Source organism: Ichthyophthirius multifiliis (genome assembly GCF_000220395.1).
Source record: "Ichthyophthirius multifiliis unplaced genomic scaffold scaff_1120509251219, whole genome shotgun sequence".
Taxonomy (NCBI): domain Eukaryota; phylum Ciliophora; class Oligohymenophorea; order Hymenostomatida; genus Ichthyophthirius; species Ichthyophthirius multifiliis.
In genome coordinates, this window is record NW_004086088.1 from 58,687 (window position 1) to 80,063 (window position 21,377).

The following is a 21,377-nucleotide window of genomic DNA, read 5'->3' on the forward strand; positions in this document are numbered from 1 at the left end:
TATAAAAATATTAGATTTAATTAATGAAGAAATAAAAAGCTTAAACGAATTTAAATAGAAATATAATTAAGTAATTTAAAGTTTAAATATTTTAGAAGAATATTTATAAGAATAAAATTTATATGGAAAATCGCATTTTGTAGTTCAATTCTTAAGTGAATAATTGAAATTAAATATTGTTAGATTATCTGATAATAATATTTACTGTAATTCTTAAGAAGGTGCCAAAAATGATTTTGTTGTTTTAAGAAAATATATTTCACATTGTGCCAAATATAACGAATTTTCTCCAAATTATAGATTATATAAACAATCAAAACTTACTTTTACTTTGAGGGAAACATTAAATGAGAATTCGTTTATTTATATGATTTTTTGCTTAAATTCATTGTAAAAATTTTATTAATAAACTTTTAAAAGCTGCGAAGTTTCCTATTTTTTTTTATTTTATTTTTTAATAAAAATAATAAAATTAAAAATAAATAGTATTTTGAGAAAATAAAAAGCTCAAGTGAAAATTGTTCTGGAGATATATAAAATTGCTTTAATTTAGAATATTTAAAAATTGAAGATAAAAGTGATAATAATAGCTCTTTGAGTTAAAAATATAATAAAATTTCTGATTTTAAATAAGAATTTATTAAAGAAAATAAGCAATAAAATTTAATTGAAGAAGAATAAATAAAATAAGAATAAAATTAAATAAATATATAAGGAGAATTACTTGAAGAAAAAAGAAAATAAGAAGAAAATTATTATAATAAAAATAATATTTAAGAAAATGAATATTAATCAATTATTGAAGAAAAAAATTAAATAGAATTATAATTAAGAGTTAGAAATAGATAACTTTTGTAGAAATAAAATAAACATAAAGAAAAAATTAAAAATCTTTAAAATTTTATCTAGAAAATACAATAAGAGAAAAATGATTTTAATAATTAATAAACTAATAAATTTTATAAATAAAAAGAAGTAATTTTAAAATAATAAAGTGAAGATTTAAGATAATAGAATGATGAGATTTTAGAAAAATATCAATAAGAATAAACCTTGAATTAAAAAATGAAAAATTAAATTTAATAATTTTAAACAAAAAATTAAAAATAGAAAAATATTATTAAAGAATTGCAAGATAAAATTATCTTATTAGAAGAGTAATTTGATGGAAAATTTAATAAAAATATACAACTAATCGAAAAATAATAAATTATTGAAGATTTATAAAGTACAATTGTTGAAAAAGATAAAATAATTTAATAACTTTATAGAGAAATAGAAATAAAAGATTAATAATAAAAAATTAGATAATTAGATTAATCAGAGATAATATATAAAAAATTAAATATTGTAATTTTTTTTTATTTTCTCTTTATTTATATTTATAAATATAAAAAAATTTTAGGATAATAATATCTATGAGAAAAAAATAAATTAATTAAATGAATAAGTACTAAGTATTTAGAGTTAAGCTGAAATAATTTAATTAGAAAAAATAAAAATAGAAAATAACAACAATTTATTAAAATAAAAATATTAAAAATGTTAATAAAAATTAAAAAAGCTAAAATAACAAATTAAAGTAAATATTTATAAAATTGTATTTAATTTATTATGTATTAAAAAATATTTAAAATAATAAACAAACAAAGGTCTAAGATTAAATTAAAAAATAAGAATCTAATAGATTATTAAAGGATTAAGAAAGAGTAAATTATATTTTGTAACAATAAATACAAGATTCAAAAGAAAATAAATTAAGAGTAAATATTTATAATTAAAGTATTTATTATAAAAATAAACATAGATATTGAACGAAATATAAGAATTGATAAATATTCACAAGCAAACTAGAATATAAAGATGATAAAGCAATAATAAAATAAAAAACAAAAACATATTTATTAAATAAAGGAAAATAAAAATACAAATAAATTTAATATTTTATTATGTTCATTTAAATAATTATATAATATTTATATTATTATTATTAATAATAATAATAAAAAAAAATATATTAATAAATTTTAAATAAATTCAGCTATTAATTTATTTCATAAATAAATTAATATCGTCTAAAAGTTAATCTCCTTCAAGTAATTATCTTTATTATTTTAAACTATCAACAGCTATTTTATATTCTTCAAAGAAAGTTTAATCTTTAGTTAATTTTTTCTTTTATTCAATTTATTTAGCTTCTTCGAGATCCAAAATATGCATATAAGCATTTTAAATTTCTTATTTGGTTTAAATTTAGCCAATAGGAGGAGTCTATGAAGATTCGTCTATAAGACTTTTTTAGATTTTAATAATTTATTCGAATTCTGCAGAATTCATTTTTTCTTTACTATATTTATTTTCGTACCAAACTCTGAAAGCCTCAAGCTTATCTAAAGCTTTTGGATTTCTAATTTAATCAATCTTTTATTCTTATTATTTTTAAAATTCATGCAAATCTTCTTCATTTCTGTCTTTTTCTTTTATTTAGAAATCTCTGCAAACTCTTAAAATTTCCATATCCCTGTTTAACTCTTCCAATAGAGTTTACTTTATATTTTCAGGCATTAAAAATTTACTTATTTCGTAATCTAACATTAATAAATCGTGATTATTTAATTTCTTCTCATAATAATATCTCTCTTTAAATACATGATCTAAGAAGTTTTTTACTTTATGATAAATCCAGTCTTTTTCATTCATTCTAATGTCAACTGTTCCATAGAATTTAGGTATTTAAGCAGATTTTTCATTTATTTAGAATTTTTCAGGTAAATAATGGTCTTTTCCTTAAATAGAGGCTTATGTTAATCGATCTAATCTTTCAACATAAATAACAAAGCCGGTAATCAATTATCTACCTTCTTATAAATCGTCAATTAATGAGAGAACATCAGATAATTGACTGATTTTTTCATCTTTTGGTAATGTTTTATTATCTAAAATACTTGTAATATTTTAAACTGTTGAATCTATTTTTAAAACTTATTGTTCGTCTAATAAAGATGACTAAGCTTAAGAAAGTGCATTTAAGAAAAGTTCTCTCTATTCGAAGGCCATAAGAGCATAATTTGTAAAAGACAAATTTCCTTATTGCTTTTCGTTTAAGAACTTGATCTTGTTTTATAACTCAAGCACTTTATCTTCAGAAAAAATAAGATGATCTTAATAAGCTGTGTATAAAATGGCGCATGTTTATGTCAATTTTGTTAAGTAATTTGTATATTCTTAAAACTCTTAAATGTTTTAGCAATCTATAGAATATTCTCTTAATATTGATTAAATAGAATCTGGATTCTAACGGATTTTTTTACCTGCACTATATAACTTTCGGAATTGGGCTTCTAATTTTTAAAGAGACAAAGCTGAGAAAACAAATAGAGTATGGGAAGATACATATTCTTACATGTCATATTCTAGATTATTCAATATGTATGAGTCTATCAAATTCATATAAGGGTCATTAAACTAGTAAGTTTTTATACCATCTTTAGTTACTAAATGCGATTAAACATTGTTTTAATCATATATTTAGTCAATTTTCGAAACTAATACTGTATTGAGTATTTTTTAGAATTCTTGTCTTGTTTTTTCTATAATCTTTTTTTTATATGTTTTTGTTAATTTTATTATTTTTTACATTTAATTTTTTATTTCCTTGTTATGGCTCTATTATTACTTGCAAAACTTCTTTTAAACTTGAATCATAGTTTATGAATTTATTGAAGAGATTTTAGACGTAATTTGGGTTGTTTTTGTTAAATTTCATTTCTTTTTAAGCTTCTTCTGTAGGAAGAGATATTAATTGCGAAAGTTAATCGAAACCTTTTTTAGTTACGATTTCTAAATCTTGAACAAATTCTTGCTTTAATTTATCAGGATTTAAAGCATCATATTCCTTCTATCTGTTTTCAACATCATTAAGGAACTCATAGACATAATCTCTTAAGTTATCTGGCGTAGTTTATTTAAGTAGGCCCTTAATTTATTCGGTAGTAGAAGATAAAAGAAAATCTTTAATTTCATTAACCTATTATATAAATTTAAATTTAAAATAATTCTTAATTTTTTATAAATTATTTTATTTTTCAAATACCTTATATCCTGATTCAATAAGCTTATCGTACCAATCATCTAATGATTTAGATCTAGGATCACCATATCTAATTTCATATTCTTCTCTTTTAACATTATAATAATTTATTCTATCATTATTATTTAGATGAATTCTATCAATAAGTACTTTTAAAAATTATTTTTCATTAACAACTTTATCAATTTATTTTTTATCAAAAGTAAAGTTTTTAACTAAATTATGTTTCTTTTCAATTGTTATTTTATCTAATAAATCGCCAAGAAGGTTTTTTACATAAGGGTCATGTCCTTCAACTTTATTTTCTTTGTTATCTGAAGGGAAAAAGGTAGGGTATTTTAATCCTGGGAAATTATCCAATGTGTATTTTTCAGAAGGATCTTACTGGAAGTTTTCAGTCAAACGTTCACTAATAATTTTTTCTCTTAATTTTAAGAAAAATTCTTATTTTTTTTCAATAGAAGCTATTCTAGAAATTTCCTTTAATTAATCAAGTCTTTACTAACGATATTAAAGGAAAATTTCCTCACATATTTTTTAGACGTTCTCATTTACTTTTGGAATGTTCTGGAAGTATTCTTAAATTGCTTGAAGTCTTGTAGAATAGAATATGTTTAAAGAAAACTCACAGCCGCTTAATTGGCACATTCTGTTTAATTGTTCGTATTTTTAAAATTCAAGTTTTTCATAAAGATATATTTTTTCACGTAAATCTTCCACCTTTATTGATGGGTTCATTGAATTTATACCAATTCCTTACAAGAATTTATGCACATCCCACATTTAGCCTTATCTTATATAAGTATCTCTTAAGTTATCTTAATTTAAATAATAACGAACCGTGTCAGGATATTTCTTATAATAATCTTTTACTGGATACATTGAAAAAGGCTTTAAATCAGGTTTATATTCAGAAATTTTTTTGGTTTATTAATCTTCATCAAAAGGTATAAAATATCTTTCAACTTAATCGTTAGTAATATCTTTGAAATTCTTTACTTACCAACCTTAAAATGATTCCTCATGATTTTCAAAAAGATAATATTTAAAGCTTTCAGCTAACTCCTAATCTTATATACGTCTACAGGCTACTCTATATTCTCTTTCCAAACATTCTTTCCAGGTAGAATTTTATGCTTCTCTAAGTAATTTTAAAGTTATTTTTAAAGCCAAAGGTGATTTCTATTTCAATATCTTAATAATTTTTTCTGTAAAAGGAGAGTTTTCTTATTTTAATCTTTCAAATATTTCCTCAATAGTATTAGCTCCAAAACATCTTCCTATAGTAGGTAAAGGAATACTACTAATTACTCCAGATGGAGAAAGCTATAAGTTTTAGATAATAACTTCGAAAAGTATGTTTTATTCATAATGATGTAAATGATTAATTAAGAGGTTTTTTTAGTATAATATATCATCTTATCTATGGCCTGCATTTGCTCTTCCCATCATTTAATGTCTATAAAGAATTTCTGCAAAAGCAAGTCTTTTATTTTCGCCTCTGAATTAAATGGAATTTTCATTAATAATACGTTCTTTTAATTCATCATTTATAATTCCTATGTAGCTACCTTGATATATTTTCTACGCATAATTATCCAAAAGACTTTATGAACCATTTAATTGTTCTGAAGTAAAATGTTAATCATGTGCTTTATGACATTTTAAAAAATTTTACTCTAAATTCTTATTGCTTAAAAACATTCTATCTGATGCTATTTCTGATCTGCTTAAGTCATAACCATCTAATTAATATCCTGTCAAAGCTAAAAATGTTCCCAAATCATTTTTCAAACGAGATAAGTAATATGATGCACCTGCATCTGGAATGTATCCCAAATGAGTTTCGTTCAAACTAAATTTTGTATGTTTGCTTCCCATAGCTAATGGAATTCGAGTAAATATTGATGCGGCGGAACCTGTAATTGGACCGTTTATATTTACTAATAATGGCTTATTGTATTTTCCAATATATACTGCTAAATCATAAATGTTACGAAGATATTAAAATGATTTTTCTGGGTGCTTTTTTAACACATTATTTATTAAAACTTTATTTTATATATATAATTATAGTTATAATTATAAACATATTTTTTACACTTAAAATCAGTTCCTCTAGAAAAAGATTCTCCTTCTTTTGAGCCTTCTAAAAATACTGCTCTTACTGAAGAATCTACATCATATGACTTTTTATATTTATATTAATTAAATTTTATATTTTATTTTACTTCTAAAAAACGATGTATTTCACTAATCATTCCTGGTGTTAATGTCTTTTTTTTATTTTATTTTTTTTATTTTATTTTTATTACGTTATGTTTGTGAGTTGAATTTAACTTCATAAATGCTACATCTCCTGATCTTTTACTTATAACTTCATACTTTATTTTTGTATTATATTTTAATTAATATATATTAATTTTTTACTAAATTTTTCTTCAGGTTAAATTTTTTTTGTTCAAAATTACTGAACACAGATGGATTAAATATATGAAATTATGTTTTGTTTGCAAAAAGTTTATTCCTAGAAATTTTAAAATTTTAATTTTTTAAGATAATATTTTTATGTATATAAATACTTGTTTAAAAGATTGTTGTTTTTTTTAATTTTGAACATGTATTTACTTTTCCTACTTTTAACTTAATTATTTTTTTCTTTTAAAGATATTTTTATATTTAGAAATATGCAAAAATAAATAAAAAAATAATTTGAATAATAAATAAAATTAACAAACAATATAATTTATAATTTGAAAAACTATATTATATTATAAAAATTAAATAATTTATATAATCATGCATTTACTATATTAAATTCAAAAATATATTTTTATTAATGCATTAAAAAAAAATGTTAATAATTAAATATATTTTATATAAATTTTATTTACTAACTTTAATAAAATAAACGCTATAATAAGATGAATGTGCCTAAAATCCTTAAGATGGATGTATAAGTTGTCCACATGGAAGTACATGCTATAAATGCGCACTAACACATATTCTTATAAATTACTCATGTTCTCCTATAGAGACAGCAAACAAAAATACATATTATGCTTTAAAAACATCACTAGATGAAAATATTATAGAAGAATATTCAGATACCTGTCCAGAAGAAACCCATACAATAGTCGAAGATAAGGCATCTGAATTGTTAATATGCGTACGATGTCCTTCATAATGTAACGGCTGTGGTTATTATCCAAAATAGAAAAAGGTTTAATGCTGGGATTGTGGACCTAATCAATATTTAATATGTCCAAATGGAGTGGAGTTTTGTTCAGAATATGATCGATATAAGGATGATTGGGCTCCATAATGTGTAGACGTAGATAATTTAGGGAAAAATATAAATTTAAATATAATAATTGAAGGAGATAGAAATTAAAATTTCGAAATTTTAAATCAAGGAAATTGTGGTTCTAATTTATAATAAATAACTGATAATTTTTTCAAAGCACTTGTTTTTGTAGAAAGATGTTCCAGAAAATACAAAACAGGAAGTGTTGTTTTTTATTTTTAACCTAATAAAGATCATTTTTTAATTATTAATGAAGAAAATGATAATGCAATAAATTCTTTTAAATAAGATGAAATTTATGAATTTTTTAGACAGGCTTAATTTGATATTAATATTAAGTTATTTTATCTTTTATTTATTTTTATATATATTACTAAAATATAGAGGTGAGTCTAGATTTACAACTAATATTTATTTTAGAACTGAAAATATAAGAATTTATGTATAAAAAACTTTAAATATATAACATATTACTATAAATGGTAGTGAAAATTAGGCTTAATGTACTTTAATTAAGAATATATAATTTTTATTAAATTTATTTCTATTTTTCTAAAAACAAAATAAATAAAAGGGAATTAAGGTTCAAATGTAAATTGTTTTTAAAACAGAAATTTTTGTTGTAGAACTAATGGGAATTCATAAGTAAATTTAATTTGCCAAGAACCTTCAGACTTAAGAAAAAGAAATATCTATAGCAAAAAAAGCATTTAATTAAACAAAAAATTTCCTGATTTGTTAGGTCATGGTTTTATTAATATTCCTTCTTCTATTTATTTTACAATTGAAGAATAAAATCGTCCTATATTAAATATAGATGTAATTATTTAAATTAATATTTTATTCATTAGATTTATTTAAAAAAATAAGTCCGTACGTTTATTAGATATGAATATGATTGATCCTGAAGCAAATAGAAGCTTTATAAAAGTAAACAACTTTGCCTAAGTTATAATAAATAATTTCCATGTTGATAAATATTATTATCCTGGAGGATTAATATCCAATTATTACCTTCATTTAAAAAAAACAATATTTTCATAAGAAAAATATGATACTGATGTATTGTTATAAAGAAGGTAAAATTATTAATGAAACTAAAAAATATAATTTTTTTTAAAAAAGAACTGATTGTAGAAAAATGATAAATGCTGAATAAAAATAATTTTGTTTACAATTTTTTATATATAATAGCAATTTTACAAATTACAATAATTATAAATATCGTCGAGTGATAGATGAAGCATCATCTTAATATGAAGGTAGATATGTAGAAGCTTACACAATAAATATATTTTCAACATTAACTCAATTACTTATAAATAATTCTACATTCACAAACGGAATGTTTTCTCTTTGGTAAGAATACAACAAAAAAGAATTAGACTCTGAATTACTAATATAATGCAAAAATTTTAATTCGGATATTTTATCAAGTTCATATACTAAAACAGATCCTTTATTACACCATGATTAAGATCAATTTTCTTAAAATACACACAAGACAGGGACACATATCCTTTTTTAATATTTTAAAGGGCTAATTTAGATTTCTTAAAGTACATTTGATAATAATTTAGGTTATTAATCTCCTGCTTTTAGTATTTATGAATTTTCGCAATATATAGGAAGTGAATTGACCCCAAATAATATATTTGTGAATGGATCTGATTATTACTTATACACTCTTAATCGAATGATTTCGTTGCAAAATAATGCTTTTTCTAATAATTTTGCATTAGTAAGTAATAATGTATTATAAATATATTCGAGTAAATCTTAGAATTATTATTATGCTACTTCTGCTGGATGTAGAGCTATTGAAATTATTGGAAATAAATTTTCGAATAATTTTGGATGCCCAACTTCATATTTTGTAAGTAGTATTATTTGTAGATTCGAAAAAATTAATGATGATTCGATTAATTTTGCACCTTGGTATAGTTTTTTTAATCCTTATAACCCTAATAAATATGAAAAAATTAATTTATCTTAAGTTACTATTTCCGATAATACTTTTACTGGTAATCTGGCTATTATTTCTAATAGTTTGTTTATTCATGGAACTTAGGATGTGATTATTACTTCTAATACTTTCTCTTTAAATGGAATTTTATGTAAATTTAATAGAGATGAATTAAAAAATTTCAATTCTCCATATTATCATATTAGAGGTGTTTAATAGATTCTAGAAATATCTGATGATTTTATGAAAGAAAGTTCTTCTGTTTTTATTTAATTTCCTGTTAAATTTACTATATTTGACAATATATTTTCAAGTAATTGGGGAATTTCAACTGGTGATTCTTATTTTGGTTAATCTTTAATGTTATTTAATATACTTTCTAAAGAAGATGTAAATAAAAATAAAAATAAAAATAAAATTAATACAAAAAAAAGATGAAATTAACGAAAAACACATTCACTTAACATGTTGGAATACCTCCTAAATATATAAAAGGAGATATAAAAACATTTCCAAGAGCCAGCTTGCCAGCTTTATCAATAAAATTTTTATAAAATCGATAATTAATGGGATCAATTAAAGAATCAGTGTAATTTGATATAAATTAATGTACATTTACATAAAATATATATTCCATACTTACAAATGATGAAACGAATCCAAAATTAAAATCGTATACTTTATATTCTAAAGGAGGATCAGTTTCATTAATAAAAGTATTCACAAATAATGAAGTTAATGGTTCATAGCCAGTAGCAAATGATTATATTGATATGATTTATACAAGTATAAGCTTTAATATAAGGAATTTAATTGTAAGCGAAAATAAACATTTGAACAGTGGATGTATGTTCGAAATTTCAGGAATGTCAGAAATATCAATATAAAATAGTTAGTTTGATAATAATGATAATGATGGAAATTCAAGCTCTGCTGGAAAATTCTGCTTTTTATATGGATCTCCTTATATATTATCATAGAAACCTAAGATAACCCTACTTTAGTAAAATGTTTAGTTTGATAAAGGAATTTTTTTATATATTGATATGAAATAAGCAGTAATATCTTTGGGTGATTTTAGTTTTAGATAATGTGAATCTACAAATCAAATAATATATGTTAAAGACAGTTCTTTAATTGAAGTAGAAACAAATACTTTTCAATAATGTATAGGAAGAAATTCATTAATATTTTATGAGTAAATTCCTTCTATAATATTAAAGGAAATAAAAGTAAATGATAGTTATCCTTATGTACTTTAAATAAGAAACATATAAAAATTTACATTCAGTTCATTTTAATTAACTAATAATAAAATAAGTAAAATCGATAAAATCAATGAAAACGAAAAAACATAAAGCATTTTTATTTATAAATCAAAAGGAACACTTGTAAATTCAGTTTTAGATAATAATTATGTTCATAGAGGTTCTGTGGCTTTATTATAAGATAATAGTGTATTAGAAGTTACTGACTTGTAAATAATAAATAATTATTCTTTAGAAAACGGTAATAATTTTTATGTCATTGATGAAAGCGTATTAAATATTCATTCAAGTTATTTTTAAAATAATATTTCTGAAAAAGAAGGCGGATGTCTTTTTATATAGAATTCTTATTTAGGAATACATTCCAAAAGTCATTTAAAAAATTGTAAAGCGAAATAAAATGGAGGAGTTGCAAGAATCGAATAATCAAATGTAGATGTAAGTGACTCTTTTTTTGAAGAAAATGAAGCAGAAAATGAAGGAAGTACATTTTATTTTATACGTTCAGTAATAAGTCTTTAATATTCGACTTTTTTAAATAATAAAGCTTATTCTTGTTCAATAATATCATCTTCTTGTCCTGTTTTTTAATTTCTAATTGTATTTTTGAAGGAAACGAGTCGTAAATAAAAACGAAAAATATATATTCATCTGAATCTTTATTTAATATAACTTCAAGCAATTTTACAGATAATAAACCAATGAATTAAGTAACAGGGACTTTCCTTTAAGTATAAAACAGTGAAGGGACAATAAAATATTCTATTTTCAAATCAGGAAATGCAGTTTTTGGTGGAGCTATTTTAATCGAAAATTATGCTTCTTTGGAAATTTAGAATACTATTTTCTAAGAATGCATGGCTTAAATTAGTGGAGGAGCAATTTAGAGTTCTAGCCAATTGAGAATATCGGATAGTTAATTTATTAAAAACTAAGCTTTGAATGGAAATGATGTATATTTTAAAGGTTTGGACGATATTGTTATTAATAATGTCAATATAACAGCAAGTTTAGGAATCAGTTTGTATATATGGGCAAGAGAAATGTAATCAAATTACTTAAATATTCAGGGAGATAAATCAATTAAAAATCCAGGCGAAAATGAAGAGATGAAAGGTCTTTATATATTCGAAACTACAAAAACGGCACTTAATTATGCTACTTTTGAAGGTCTTTTTGGAAAAAGAGGATCAGCTATTGATATTGAGAATTATTTAAATAGATAAATTTTATAAGTAACAATTTAGAATAGTATTTTTAATTCTAATATAGCAAGAAGAGGTGCCGGTATTCATTCTTTGGGACTTGTTTAGGTGAAATTATATGATACTTAATTTTAAAATAACTAAGCGAAGTTATTTAATGATACATAAGGAACTGGATTTGGAGGAGGGATTTTGTATAATTGTCCTATTAAATATACTTAGTGCCTTTTTTAAATTATTCGATGCAATTTTTTTAATAATATTGCTGACATGGACGGAGGTGCTGTTAAATTTGAATAATCGGAAATTTTTGTAGATTCATAGACTTCATTTTTGAATAATTAGGCATTATATGGTTCTAATATAGCTTCTTATCCAATTCATTTATAAAAAACTAATAATTCATTAAGTGATTAAATTGTAGATTTCAAAAGACCAGATGCTTTTGATAAAGACTTCGAATAGTCAATAAAGGAATCGTATTTTTTTTAAGATGCTATATCTGGATAGTTTTTCAATTTGTTTTATGCACTTGTAGATCATTATGGAAATGTGGTTCGAACAGATAACTCTTCTATAGCAATAATAACTACAAAGCAATAAAACATATATTTGGAAGACAGTTAAAAAGTCTCAGTCAATGGTTATTTTGATTTTAGTATTTTAAAAATTACTATAGATCCAGGAAGTGTGGCTAATTTTTAAATAACCACAAATGCAATTCCAGAAGAATGGCTATAAATAGCCAGAGAAAAAAAAACTTATCGAATACTTGAAGAATAATTCTCTTAAACTATAGTGGAAAACAAAAATGAAGTGGGATCAATGCCAATCCTTATTCAATTTAGAAAATGCTAATTAGGGGAAATATAATCAGCTAAATAGTGCATTCCTTGTCCTGCCTATTAGTTTTCCAATATATAATTGGTTACTGAGAAAGAAAATGAGTGTTTTGAATGTCCTTTTGAGGCTTAGTGCTTTGGAAAAAATGAAGTAGCTCCAAATGCTGGATTTTGGAGATTAAGTCAATTTACTTAAACTTTTATATCATGTCCTAATGAAAGTGCTTGCATTGGAGGTTTTGAAAATAATAAAATCACTTCTTATACTGGTAATTGCGCTTAAGGTTACGAAGGTATTCTTTGCTAAGGTTGTAATGAAGGCTGGGCAAGATATAAGGACAATTAATGTATTGAATGTACTGATAATTTAATTTATGATATTTAGTCTTTTTTCACTATTCTTTTTGCTAGTTATATGATTTTTATTGCTATAAGGGATACTTTATAAGAAGGAGGTGATTCAAAAGAACATACAGTCTCTTTATTGAAAATATTTGGTAATTTTTCTCAGCATATTACTATAATATCTCTTTTCTAAATTAGTTGGCCGGAGTAAACTAATTTTATGAATTCTTTTAATCAAAATATACTTTCAGCTCCTTTAACTGTATATTTTAAAAATATTTTTAAATAATAAAAAAAGGTTTTCTCTATGGATTGTTATTATAAATAATTTGGTGATAGTACTGTTCTTGTAAAAATATTTCTTGATATTGTCACGCCATTAGTAATTATGCTTTTAGCAATTATATTTTTCATTATTTATTTTGCTATTAAAGAAGGAGCAGATTTACTAACTGTATAAAGCAAAAGAACTGTAAAAAATCATATGTTTATATGATTATATGCATTATTATTTTTATAGAAACTTAAAAATCATATTGTAGTTGTATAGCTTGTTATTGTTTTTGTGTTTCATCCTCAAATTGTAGAGTCTTCCTTTTCTCTTTTCTAATGTGTTAATTTGGGTGATGAGAATAATCCTTAAATGTTTTTTTAAATAGATCCTTAGCTAAGGTGTATGGAAGGCATTCATCTTTAATTTGTTAAATATTTAGGAATTCCTTCTATTGTTTCTTGGGGTTTAATAATTTATTTATATCATTATATAAATTAATATAATTTTTATAATATTTAATATAGTCCTTATTATCCCTTTTATTATTGGTGCTTCTTTATATAAATATAAGGAAATTATAGATAGACCAGATATTTCTGAAACATTTGGTTTTATAACAAAGGGATATAGATCTGAATATTTTTTTTGGGAAATAATAATAATGTATAGAAAATCGTTTTTGGTAATAGGTTCAGTATTTTTATAAATAGATGAGTTTTAAAAAGTAAAAATAATGATAAAAACATATATTTAAATAAAATAAAATTTAAAAAGGGACTAAATGTTGTATTATACTTTTTTATATGGTATATGATATAAAATAAGTACTAACCATTTATATCTCATAGATTAAATTAGGTAGAAAGTTTTTCTTTGTTGACTTGTGTATGCTATATTTATATATCTTTATATTATTTAGTGAGTAAAATTAAAGAAAATAATTAATATATAAAAAATATAAAAATAAATAAATAAAAAATTAAAATAATAATAATAAATAATAATAATAAATATATAATTATATATATATTTATATATAATTATAAATATTAATATATGAATTTATATTTAAATTAATAATTATTACAATATTTATACATATATTATATTTTTATTTATTTTTAAATTTAAATTAATAATAAATAATATAATATTTTTTTTTTTAGATGATCCTGATTCAATTATTAATATTGTTATGATAATAGTTTTACTTGTTGTATATTTTGGATATATTTTTTATTTCCTTCTTGTTTTTGCAAAGTAAAAAGTTGACGAAATTACTGAATAAATAAGTGAAGTTACAGAAAATAATTAGAATTTATTTATGATTAAACTTTTATCTAGATTATCTGAAATAAAAGCTTGTATATGCGCAAAAGAATGGCTTTTGAAGTAAAAAAATCTTATTGAAGAAGCTATTAATGAAAAAGAAAAAAAAAAAAACTAAATATTAGAAGAAGAAATTTTAAGCTTAAAAAAATAGGTGTCTATTAAAGAATAAATATATAAAGTAAATATTTTTTTACCCTAAAATAACGAATAAACTGATGAATTTATGCTAATTAAAAAATAAAATAAAGAATTAAGAGAGATTACTGAAAAAATTAAACAGAATTACTAAATTAAATTATAAAGCAATAATAATAATTATGATAATAAATTTAAAAAACTTTATAACAAAGTTTAATAAAATACACAGATAAATTAATAGAACTCTTTTTAAATATAAGAAAATGAAGAATTACTTTCAAAAGAATTAAATTTAAAGTAAATACCAAAAATTTTACAATTTGAATGATAATAATATTATTTTTATAATTATTTATTATTAAATTTTTATATATAATTACTAAAATCAGAAAAATAAATTATATTATTTAATAAGTCTCATAATTTATATTATTTATATAAATAAATATATTTTTTTCTATTATTAATTATATTATATATATAATTGCCATTTATTTGAAATAATATTATATTTACTTTAAAATTAATTTTAAAAATAATTTTAAATATATATTTTACAAGAAAAAATATATTTTATATATAAATTATTTTTAAATATATATTTTATAATTATTTTATTTTTAATACACTTATTTTTGTTCTATAAATTAAATATTAAATAATATAAAATTAAATCTATTTAAAACAAGCATATTTTTATTATTTTAAATAAAAAACTTATTATAAAAAATTATAATTAGTATATTTAAATTAAATTTTAAATATAAAAAATACAAACATTTTTATAATAAGAACAAATTAAAGAGATATATAAAGGATAAAAATGTAAAATAGTTAAAGTAAAAACTATAAAACATATAAAAAATACCTTTTTTAAAAAAAATAATTTAATAATAAAAAATATTAGATTAAGTACAAAAATGGGATTGGATTCCCTGTAATCATAATTTAAAAACAGAATTAAAAAAGTAAATTAATATTTGGAGTTTATAACCATCTATTGTACTGACTAATCCAAATGAAGATGTAAAAAACTACTTTACCCTAAAAAATAATTATATCAAGCAAAATAATATTATATTATATCCTAAAAAATTAAAAATTAGGGCCCTGATCCACATGTAAAATTATTTATAGATACTGAAAAATCTCTATAATATACAGAAGATTTAGGCTGGAATTGGCATAAAAGCTGGAATTTACCTAATATTTCAGTTCGATTAGAAGTAATATAAACAATGCCTTTTTTATTGTTAAATTTTTAACAAAAAATATATAAAAAGATTAAAGATTTCTAAACGTAAGAAATACTATAGTGTCCTAAAAATTTATATGTAATAATTTAAAAATAATTATATTATGAAGTGAAAATAAAAAAATTAAAATAGAAAAATAAATAAAAATAATAAATTATATATTTTAATAATAAACATAATATAAAAAAATATTGATGTATATAAAAAATTATTTTTTAAAAAACAAAACAAAAAAGGCTCATATTTTTGCTGTGAAAGCAGTTATAGATTAAGCAGATAATTTCCATTTAGTAGATGTTGGAATGAGAGGTATAACAAAACATGAATTAATAAATGGATAGTCTTTTTTCTAAGCAATAAAGTTTTTATCAACCTCATATAATAATGAGGGAGTTAAATTTCATTTAGTATTGTGTATTTATATTCAAAGTGATGATGATTAAACTCCAAAAATATTAAATGCTACTATTTCTCCTCCTATATTTGTTGATTCTAGAAAGTCTGCTAAAGATTCTTAAATTATATTAGTAATTTTTCAATTAAGATTACATATATATTTTATGATAATTAATAAAAGGAGAAAAAAATGAGTTCCTTTGTTGAACCTTTTTTACCAGATAACTTTAACAAAGCATTCATTAAAAGAGAAAATAAAAAAAGAAACGATATTGAAACTGTCATTCTAAATGATTTTGAGGGCCTTTTTAATTATTTAACAGCTCCTAATATAAGACATAAAGTATAAGTTGTGTATATATGTATATTTAAAGCTTTTTTATTTAAAAATAGGTAAAACATCCCGCTTTCTTAGCCTTAAGATTTTCTTCTTGTGTGAAGCTTTTTTTTAATAAATTATAATTTGATTAAATTAATGTAATTATTTATATATATATATTTTTATTAATATTTTATATATTAAAAATGACAGTATGAGTAATTAATAGAACAATTATAAATAAAATTAACAAAAGAACATTTATAATCAAAAAAATAATCTTAATAACAAATACCAGGTTAAAATAAGGAAAATAAATCTTTCTTTCTTTTAATAATAGAATCAATAGATTATTATAGGCACAAAAAAATAATTGAAGCTTTAGAATCTTTAGAATGTCCATCTTTAGCAATAGTATATAAGCAATCAGAAATTCCTGCCAATTTTTAAGATATAACAAATAATTAATAAGAAGAAATAAATGAAATAACAAATACTTACAGAAAATGTTATAGTAATTTACTAGCAATATCTAAGAGTATAAAATAAACAGAATATGAAAATAATGACGTAATTTTTTATTAATAAAAATAACATTATTTAAATATTTAATAAAAGGATGAATGTGATAGCGACTAAGAAAATAGTTAAAGTTCATATGAAGAAGCTGTGAGCCCTTAACCAATAAAAAGAATTAAATAAGATAATCTAAATTCTAATTAAAAAGATTGTAGCAATTAAAATAATCAAGAAATAAACGAAAGTAGTGATTCTGAAAATTCTTAAAAATATGAAGACGGTTAAAGATTAGGAAATAAAATTAAAAATAAATAAATTAAAAAAAAAGAAAAAAAAAACAATATTGAAAATGGAAAAAAAAAATGAAAATTATTAATAACAAAATGAAATATAATAAATATAATAGACGATTTAACAAATATAAAATACGAAAATAGAAAATATTGTAATAAAACAAATAAAAATTAATATATTTTTTTTAAAAAAAATTAATATATATTATAATTTTATATTAATAGTAATCTATTTCTCAAATTGATTAAGTAAACATTTAATAATAACATATACAGTTGTGACAACAATAACAACAATAATAACAATAACAACAATAACAACAATAACAATAATAAAAACAATAATAACAATAATAACAATAATAGCAATAATAAAAATAATAATAATAATAATAATAATAATAATAATAATAATAATAATAATAATAATAATAAAATATTTTGCATTAATAAATGATGAAATAATTAAGCTTTATTAATTAATAATAGATTAGTTTTGTTAATCCTAATGGATCTAATTTATAATAAAATCAAAATGTCACAATTCCATAATCTTCTCATAATATAGCATTTTAAAATTCTTAAGGGTAATTAATTAATCCCAATTAAATCTAAAACATGTAAAATATGGTTGTTTTACCAGTTGGAAACATGGGAAATATGGGCAGCATGGGTAACGTAGGCAACATGGGTAACGTAGGCAACATGGGTAACATAGGAAACATGGGAAACATGGGAAGCATGGGAAGCATGGGAAGCATTGGAAACATTCCTTTTTAATTATAAAATTCGTTGGTCTATAATTCTTAATTTTAAAATTAGATTCCTTACTAATAATAATAAGGTCCTTATGTATAAGATTTGTAATAATTAATGATGAGGTAAAGAAACATAAAAATAAATATTTATTTACCTATTTTTATTTAGTGGATAAATATATCCAATGTGGCCTCAAGCCGGATAATAACAGAATCTTTAAAATTTATTTAATTAACCTAATTTAATTAATCAAAATGCAGTAAATCCATCAGGTAGTTATATATTTTTTTTTTAATAAATAATATTTTTTATTTAAATAAATAATATATATAGTTTTAGTTGGAAATACTTAATTTTAATAATAATAATAACAAAAATGAGTATAATTAAAAAATAAATTTTTAGTCTAAAAAAAAAAAAACTATAATTAAATAAAAATTTAATATTTTGTAAAATATATTAATTATATTATCATTTAATTAATATATATCTTTTATATAAAGTAGTTTACATATTTTTAAAATTTATTTTATTATTTTATTTTAAAATAAAAGTTATCTATCAAAATTTCGTTTTTTTTATTATTATTTATTTTTAAATAAAAAAAACTTTTTAATAAAAAAAGAAAAAAAGTAAAATATTATAAAACTTTTTAAAAGAATGAACTATTAATATTAATAACATTATAATTACCAGTATTTCTTAAATAAAATATATACAAATATAAATTTTATTATAATTTTTTTGTTTATTTTCATTTAAAAATAAACAGATCACATTAGTATTAATATAACTATAACTCGCAAGGTTATAACTTTTAAAATTAATCGGCAAGCACTTAAGCGGAAATCTATAACTAAAATAATACAAAAGACGATATTTCAAATGCAACTAATTTATCGAAAAAATCTATAAATGATTATTAATTTATTTCTTAAAAGCCAACACTTGGTTAAGGCGCATATGGAACGGTTAAATTAGCAATAGACAAGTAAAATAATTAAAAATACGCTATAAAGATAGTAATAAATATATAATATGATTTTTTTTATTAAAAAAAATAAAAATTAAAAATAAAATTATTTAGATGTCTAAAGAAATGATATTCAAATATTGTACTATAGAAAATTTAAAAAGAGAAATAAAAATTTAAAAAAAATGTGCCATTAAAATATTTGTAAGCTTTTCCATTATTTTGAAGATAAACAAAATGTTTATTTAGTTCTTGAATTAGCTGAAAAAGGGAATCTATTCTAAAATTTGCAAAGGTATTCTAAATTTTCAGAACAAATGGCATTTCAGTTTTTTTTCTAAACCTGTTTAGGAATAGATCATTTACATAAAAATAATATAATTCATAGAGATTTGAAGGTTTTTTTATATAAATATAAATTTTTATTAATAAAAAAAAAGCCTGAAAATTTACTTGTGGATTCAAATGATATTATTAAACTTTGTGATTTTGGATGGAGTGCAGAAAGAACTAAAGATAGAAATACTTTTTGTGGAACAGTAGATTATATGTCGCCAGAAATTATAGAGCATGCATAACATGATCATAGAGTAGATATTTGGTGTTTAGGTATTTTATTATATGAATTAGTGCATGGATATACTCCTTATTAAGGAAATACGGAGAAATAAAAACTAAATAATATTGCTAGTAATCAAAAAATACATTATAAATTAGATTTAAATCCTGATTGTGTGAATCTTATTTAGAGTATTTTAAAAATAAATCCAAATCACAGGCTTACTATGAGTTAGATATTCTACCATCCATGGATGGTTAAAAATTATTTGAAATAAGGACTTGATATAGATGAGATAATGTAATAATAATAAAGAACATTATTCTAAAAAGCTAATAATACAAATATAGTTAAAAATGAATAAATTTAATAATAACAACCAGTTATAACTAAATTGGGAAGGAAAATTTCTTTAGATCGAAATGAATAAATTAAAAGAAATGCAAAATAATAAATTAATTAAAAATAAAAATTCTATAAAGTTTAATAAACATCGATAAACGAAGAAGAAAGTGATAGCGAAAAAAATTTATATTTAAGTAATAGATATATGGATATTAAATAAAAAAAATAAAAAGCTAATAATAATCAAGAAAGCTTTTTTTAAAAATTGCTTATTGCTTTTGGATGTATTAAAAGAGAAAAAGAAAATAAAATTCAATGAGTTATTTTTTCTGAATGCATGTTTTTATTTTAAATTAAGTCTATTAATTACCATTATATATATATTTTTAATTTTAATTTATAAATTACTCAAAATTTACAATTATTAAAACCTTTTTTGGCTATTTTCATAAAAAAAATGATAAGCCATTTTTTTTTTAATAGATTAAGGTTTTTATATAATTTAAGAAGAAAAAAAAGCCTTTTAGTCTCAAGCAAATGAGGGGGGAGGGGTAGGAGTTAATCAATCAATGAGTTTATAGAGTATTTATTTTTTAATACTGAAAATTTATTAATCAAAATGTATTTATATATTAAAATAATATGTTAAAAATTTGCTTTAAGATTAATACTACATAAATCATATGCTATATAAATGAATTAAATTTATTACTTTTAAAAATATATATTAAAAGAGAAAGTAAAAGAAATAAATAAAAAATTCTTGTATATTAAATTTTAATATTATTATTATTTTTAATATTTTTCATTTTTTTTTCCGAAAATTATATTATTGGCAAAAAAAAGTGAGAAAAAGATGTATTATTTCCTTTTAATTAGGTTTATAAAATTAAAATACAAAAAACCATATTAAAAAAGTAACATTATGTTATTTTTTGAATTGTTTTTTGTGTAATTATTAATAATATGTTATATTTATATTTTATTGTAAAAAAAAAAAAAAAAAAAAAATTATAAAAACATTTAATCAAAAATCAAATACATTTTTAAATCCTACATCATTTTCAACTATTTATGTCCTTAAGACTATTTCTTTTGCAAATTTGATTTATTAATCATAATCATCTCTACGTAAATCTATTATTTATTCTACATATTTATCAAACAATAAATTATTTTCTTCGGCTTATT

At 20.5% G+C, this 21,377-nt stretch overlaps 5 protein-coding genes across 5 annotated transcripts, besides 18 other annotated features; 4 read left to right on the plus strand and 1 right to left on the minus strand. All coding sequences in view use genetic code 6, as the record gives it.

Moving 5' to 3' along the window:
• Positions 1-628: 628 nt before the first annotated feature.
• Positions 629-681: a microsatellite.
• A 1,356-nt stretch (positions 682-2,037) lies between these two features.
• On the minus strand, positions 2,038-6,351 carry IMG5_162090 (hypothetical protein; the record flags this gene model as incomplete). Its single annotated transcript, XM_004030342.1, has 5 exons — positions 2,038-3,597; positions 3,638-4,027; positions 4,094-6,141; positions 6,192-6,279; positions 6,322-6,351. The coding sequence occupies 5 exons, from the start codon at positions 6,349-6,351 to the stop codon at positions 2,038-2,040; spliced, it is 4,116 nt and encodes a 1,371-aa protein (XP_004030390.1).
• Positions 6,352-6,367: 16 nt separating this feature from the next.
• Positions 6,368-6,399: a microsatellite.
• Positions 6,368-6,400: a microsatellite.
• Positions 6,401-7,876: 1,476 nt separating this feature from the next.
• On the plus strand, positions 7,877-8,632 carry IMG5_162100 (hypothetical protein; the record flags this gene model as incomplete). Its single annotated transcript, XM_004030343.1, has 5 exons — positions 7,877-7,900; positions 7,972-8,042; positions 8,249-8,476; positions 8,523-8,530; positions 8,592-8,632. 5 exons carry the CDS (start codon positions 7,877-7,879, stop codon positions 8,630-8,632), a joined length of 372 nt encoding a protein of 123 aa, XP_004030391.1.
• Positions 8,633-9,755: 1,123 nt separating this feature from the next.
• Positions 9,756-9,781: a microsatellite.
• Positions 9,763-9,807: a microsatellite.
• A 1,525-nt stretch (positions 9,808-11,332) lies between these two features.
• On the plus strand, positions 11,333-16,858 carry IMG5_162110 (zinc finger transcription factor sma, putative; the record flags this gene model as incomplete). Its single annotated transcript, XM_004030344.1, has 13 exons — positions 11,333-13,175; positions 13,275-13,285; positions 13,322-13,495; positions 13,544-13,760; positions 13,822-14,021; positions 14,072-14,219; positions 14,464-14,689; positions 15,560-15,606; positions 15,675-15,793; positions 15,874-15,993; positions 16,051-16,101; positions 16,260-16,550; positions 16,601-16,858. 13 exons carry the CDS (start codon positions 11,333-11,335, stop codon positions 16,856-16,858), a joined length of 3,705 nt encoding a protein of 1,234 aa, XP_004030392.1.
• Positions 14,233-14,316: a microsatellite.
• Positions 14,234-14,316: a microsatellite.
• Positions 14,246-14,310: a microsatellite.
• Positions 14,308-14,365: a microsatellite.
• Positions 14,308-14,416: a microsatellite.
• Positions 15,284-15,324: a microsatellite.
• Positions 16,136-16,178: a microsatellite.
• A 94-nt stretch (positions 16,859-16,952) lies between the features above and the next one.
• On the plus strand, positions 16,953-17,411 carry IMG5_162120 (hypothetical protein; the record flags this gene model as incomplete). The annotated part of the gene is made up of 1 exon (XM_004030345.1): positions 16,953-17,411. The coding sequence occupies one exon, from the start codon at positions 16,953-16,955 to the stop codon at positions 17,409-17,411; it is 459 nt and encodes a 152-aa protein (XP_004030393.1).
• A 139-nt stretch (positions 17,412-17,550) lies between these two features.
• Positions 17,551-17,580: a microsatellite.
• A 36-nt stretch (positions 17,581-17,616) lies between these two features.
• Positions 17,617-17,657: a microsatellite.
• A 188-nt stretch (positions 17,658-17,845) lies between these two features.
• Positions 17,846-17,989: a microsatellite.
• Positions 17,990-18,177: 188 nt separating this feature from the next.
• Positions 18,178-18,427, plus strand: IMG5_162130 (hypothetical protein; the record flags this gene model as incomplete). The annotated part of the gene is made up of 2 exons (XM_004030346.1): positions 18,178-18,345; positions 18,395-18,427. 2 exons carry the CDS (start codon positions 18,178-18,180, stop codon positions 18,425-18,427), a joined length of 201 nt encoding a protein of 66 aa, XP_004030394.1.
• Positions 18,196-18,320: a microsatellite.
• Positions 18,428-18,589: 162 nt separating the features above from the next.
• Positions 18,590-18,636: a microsatellite.
• Positions 18,637-18,768: 132 nt separating this feature from the next.
• Positions 18,769-18,805: a microsatellite.
• The last annotated feature ends 2,572 nt before the right edge of the window (positions 18,806-21,377 follow it).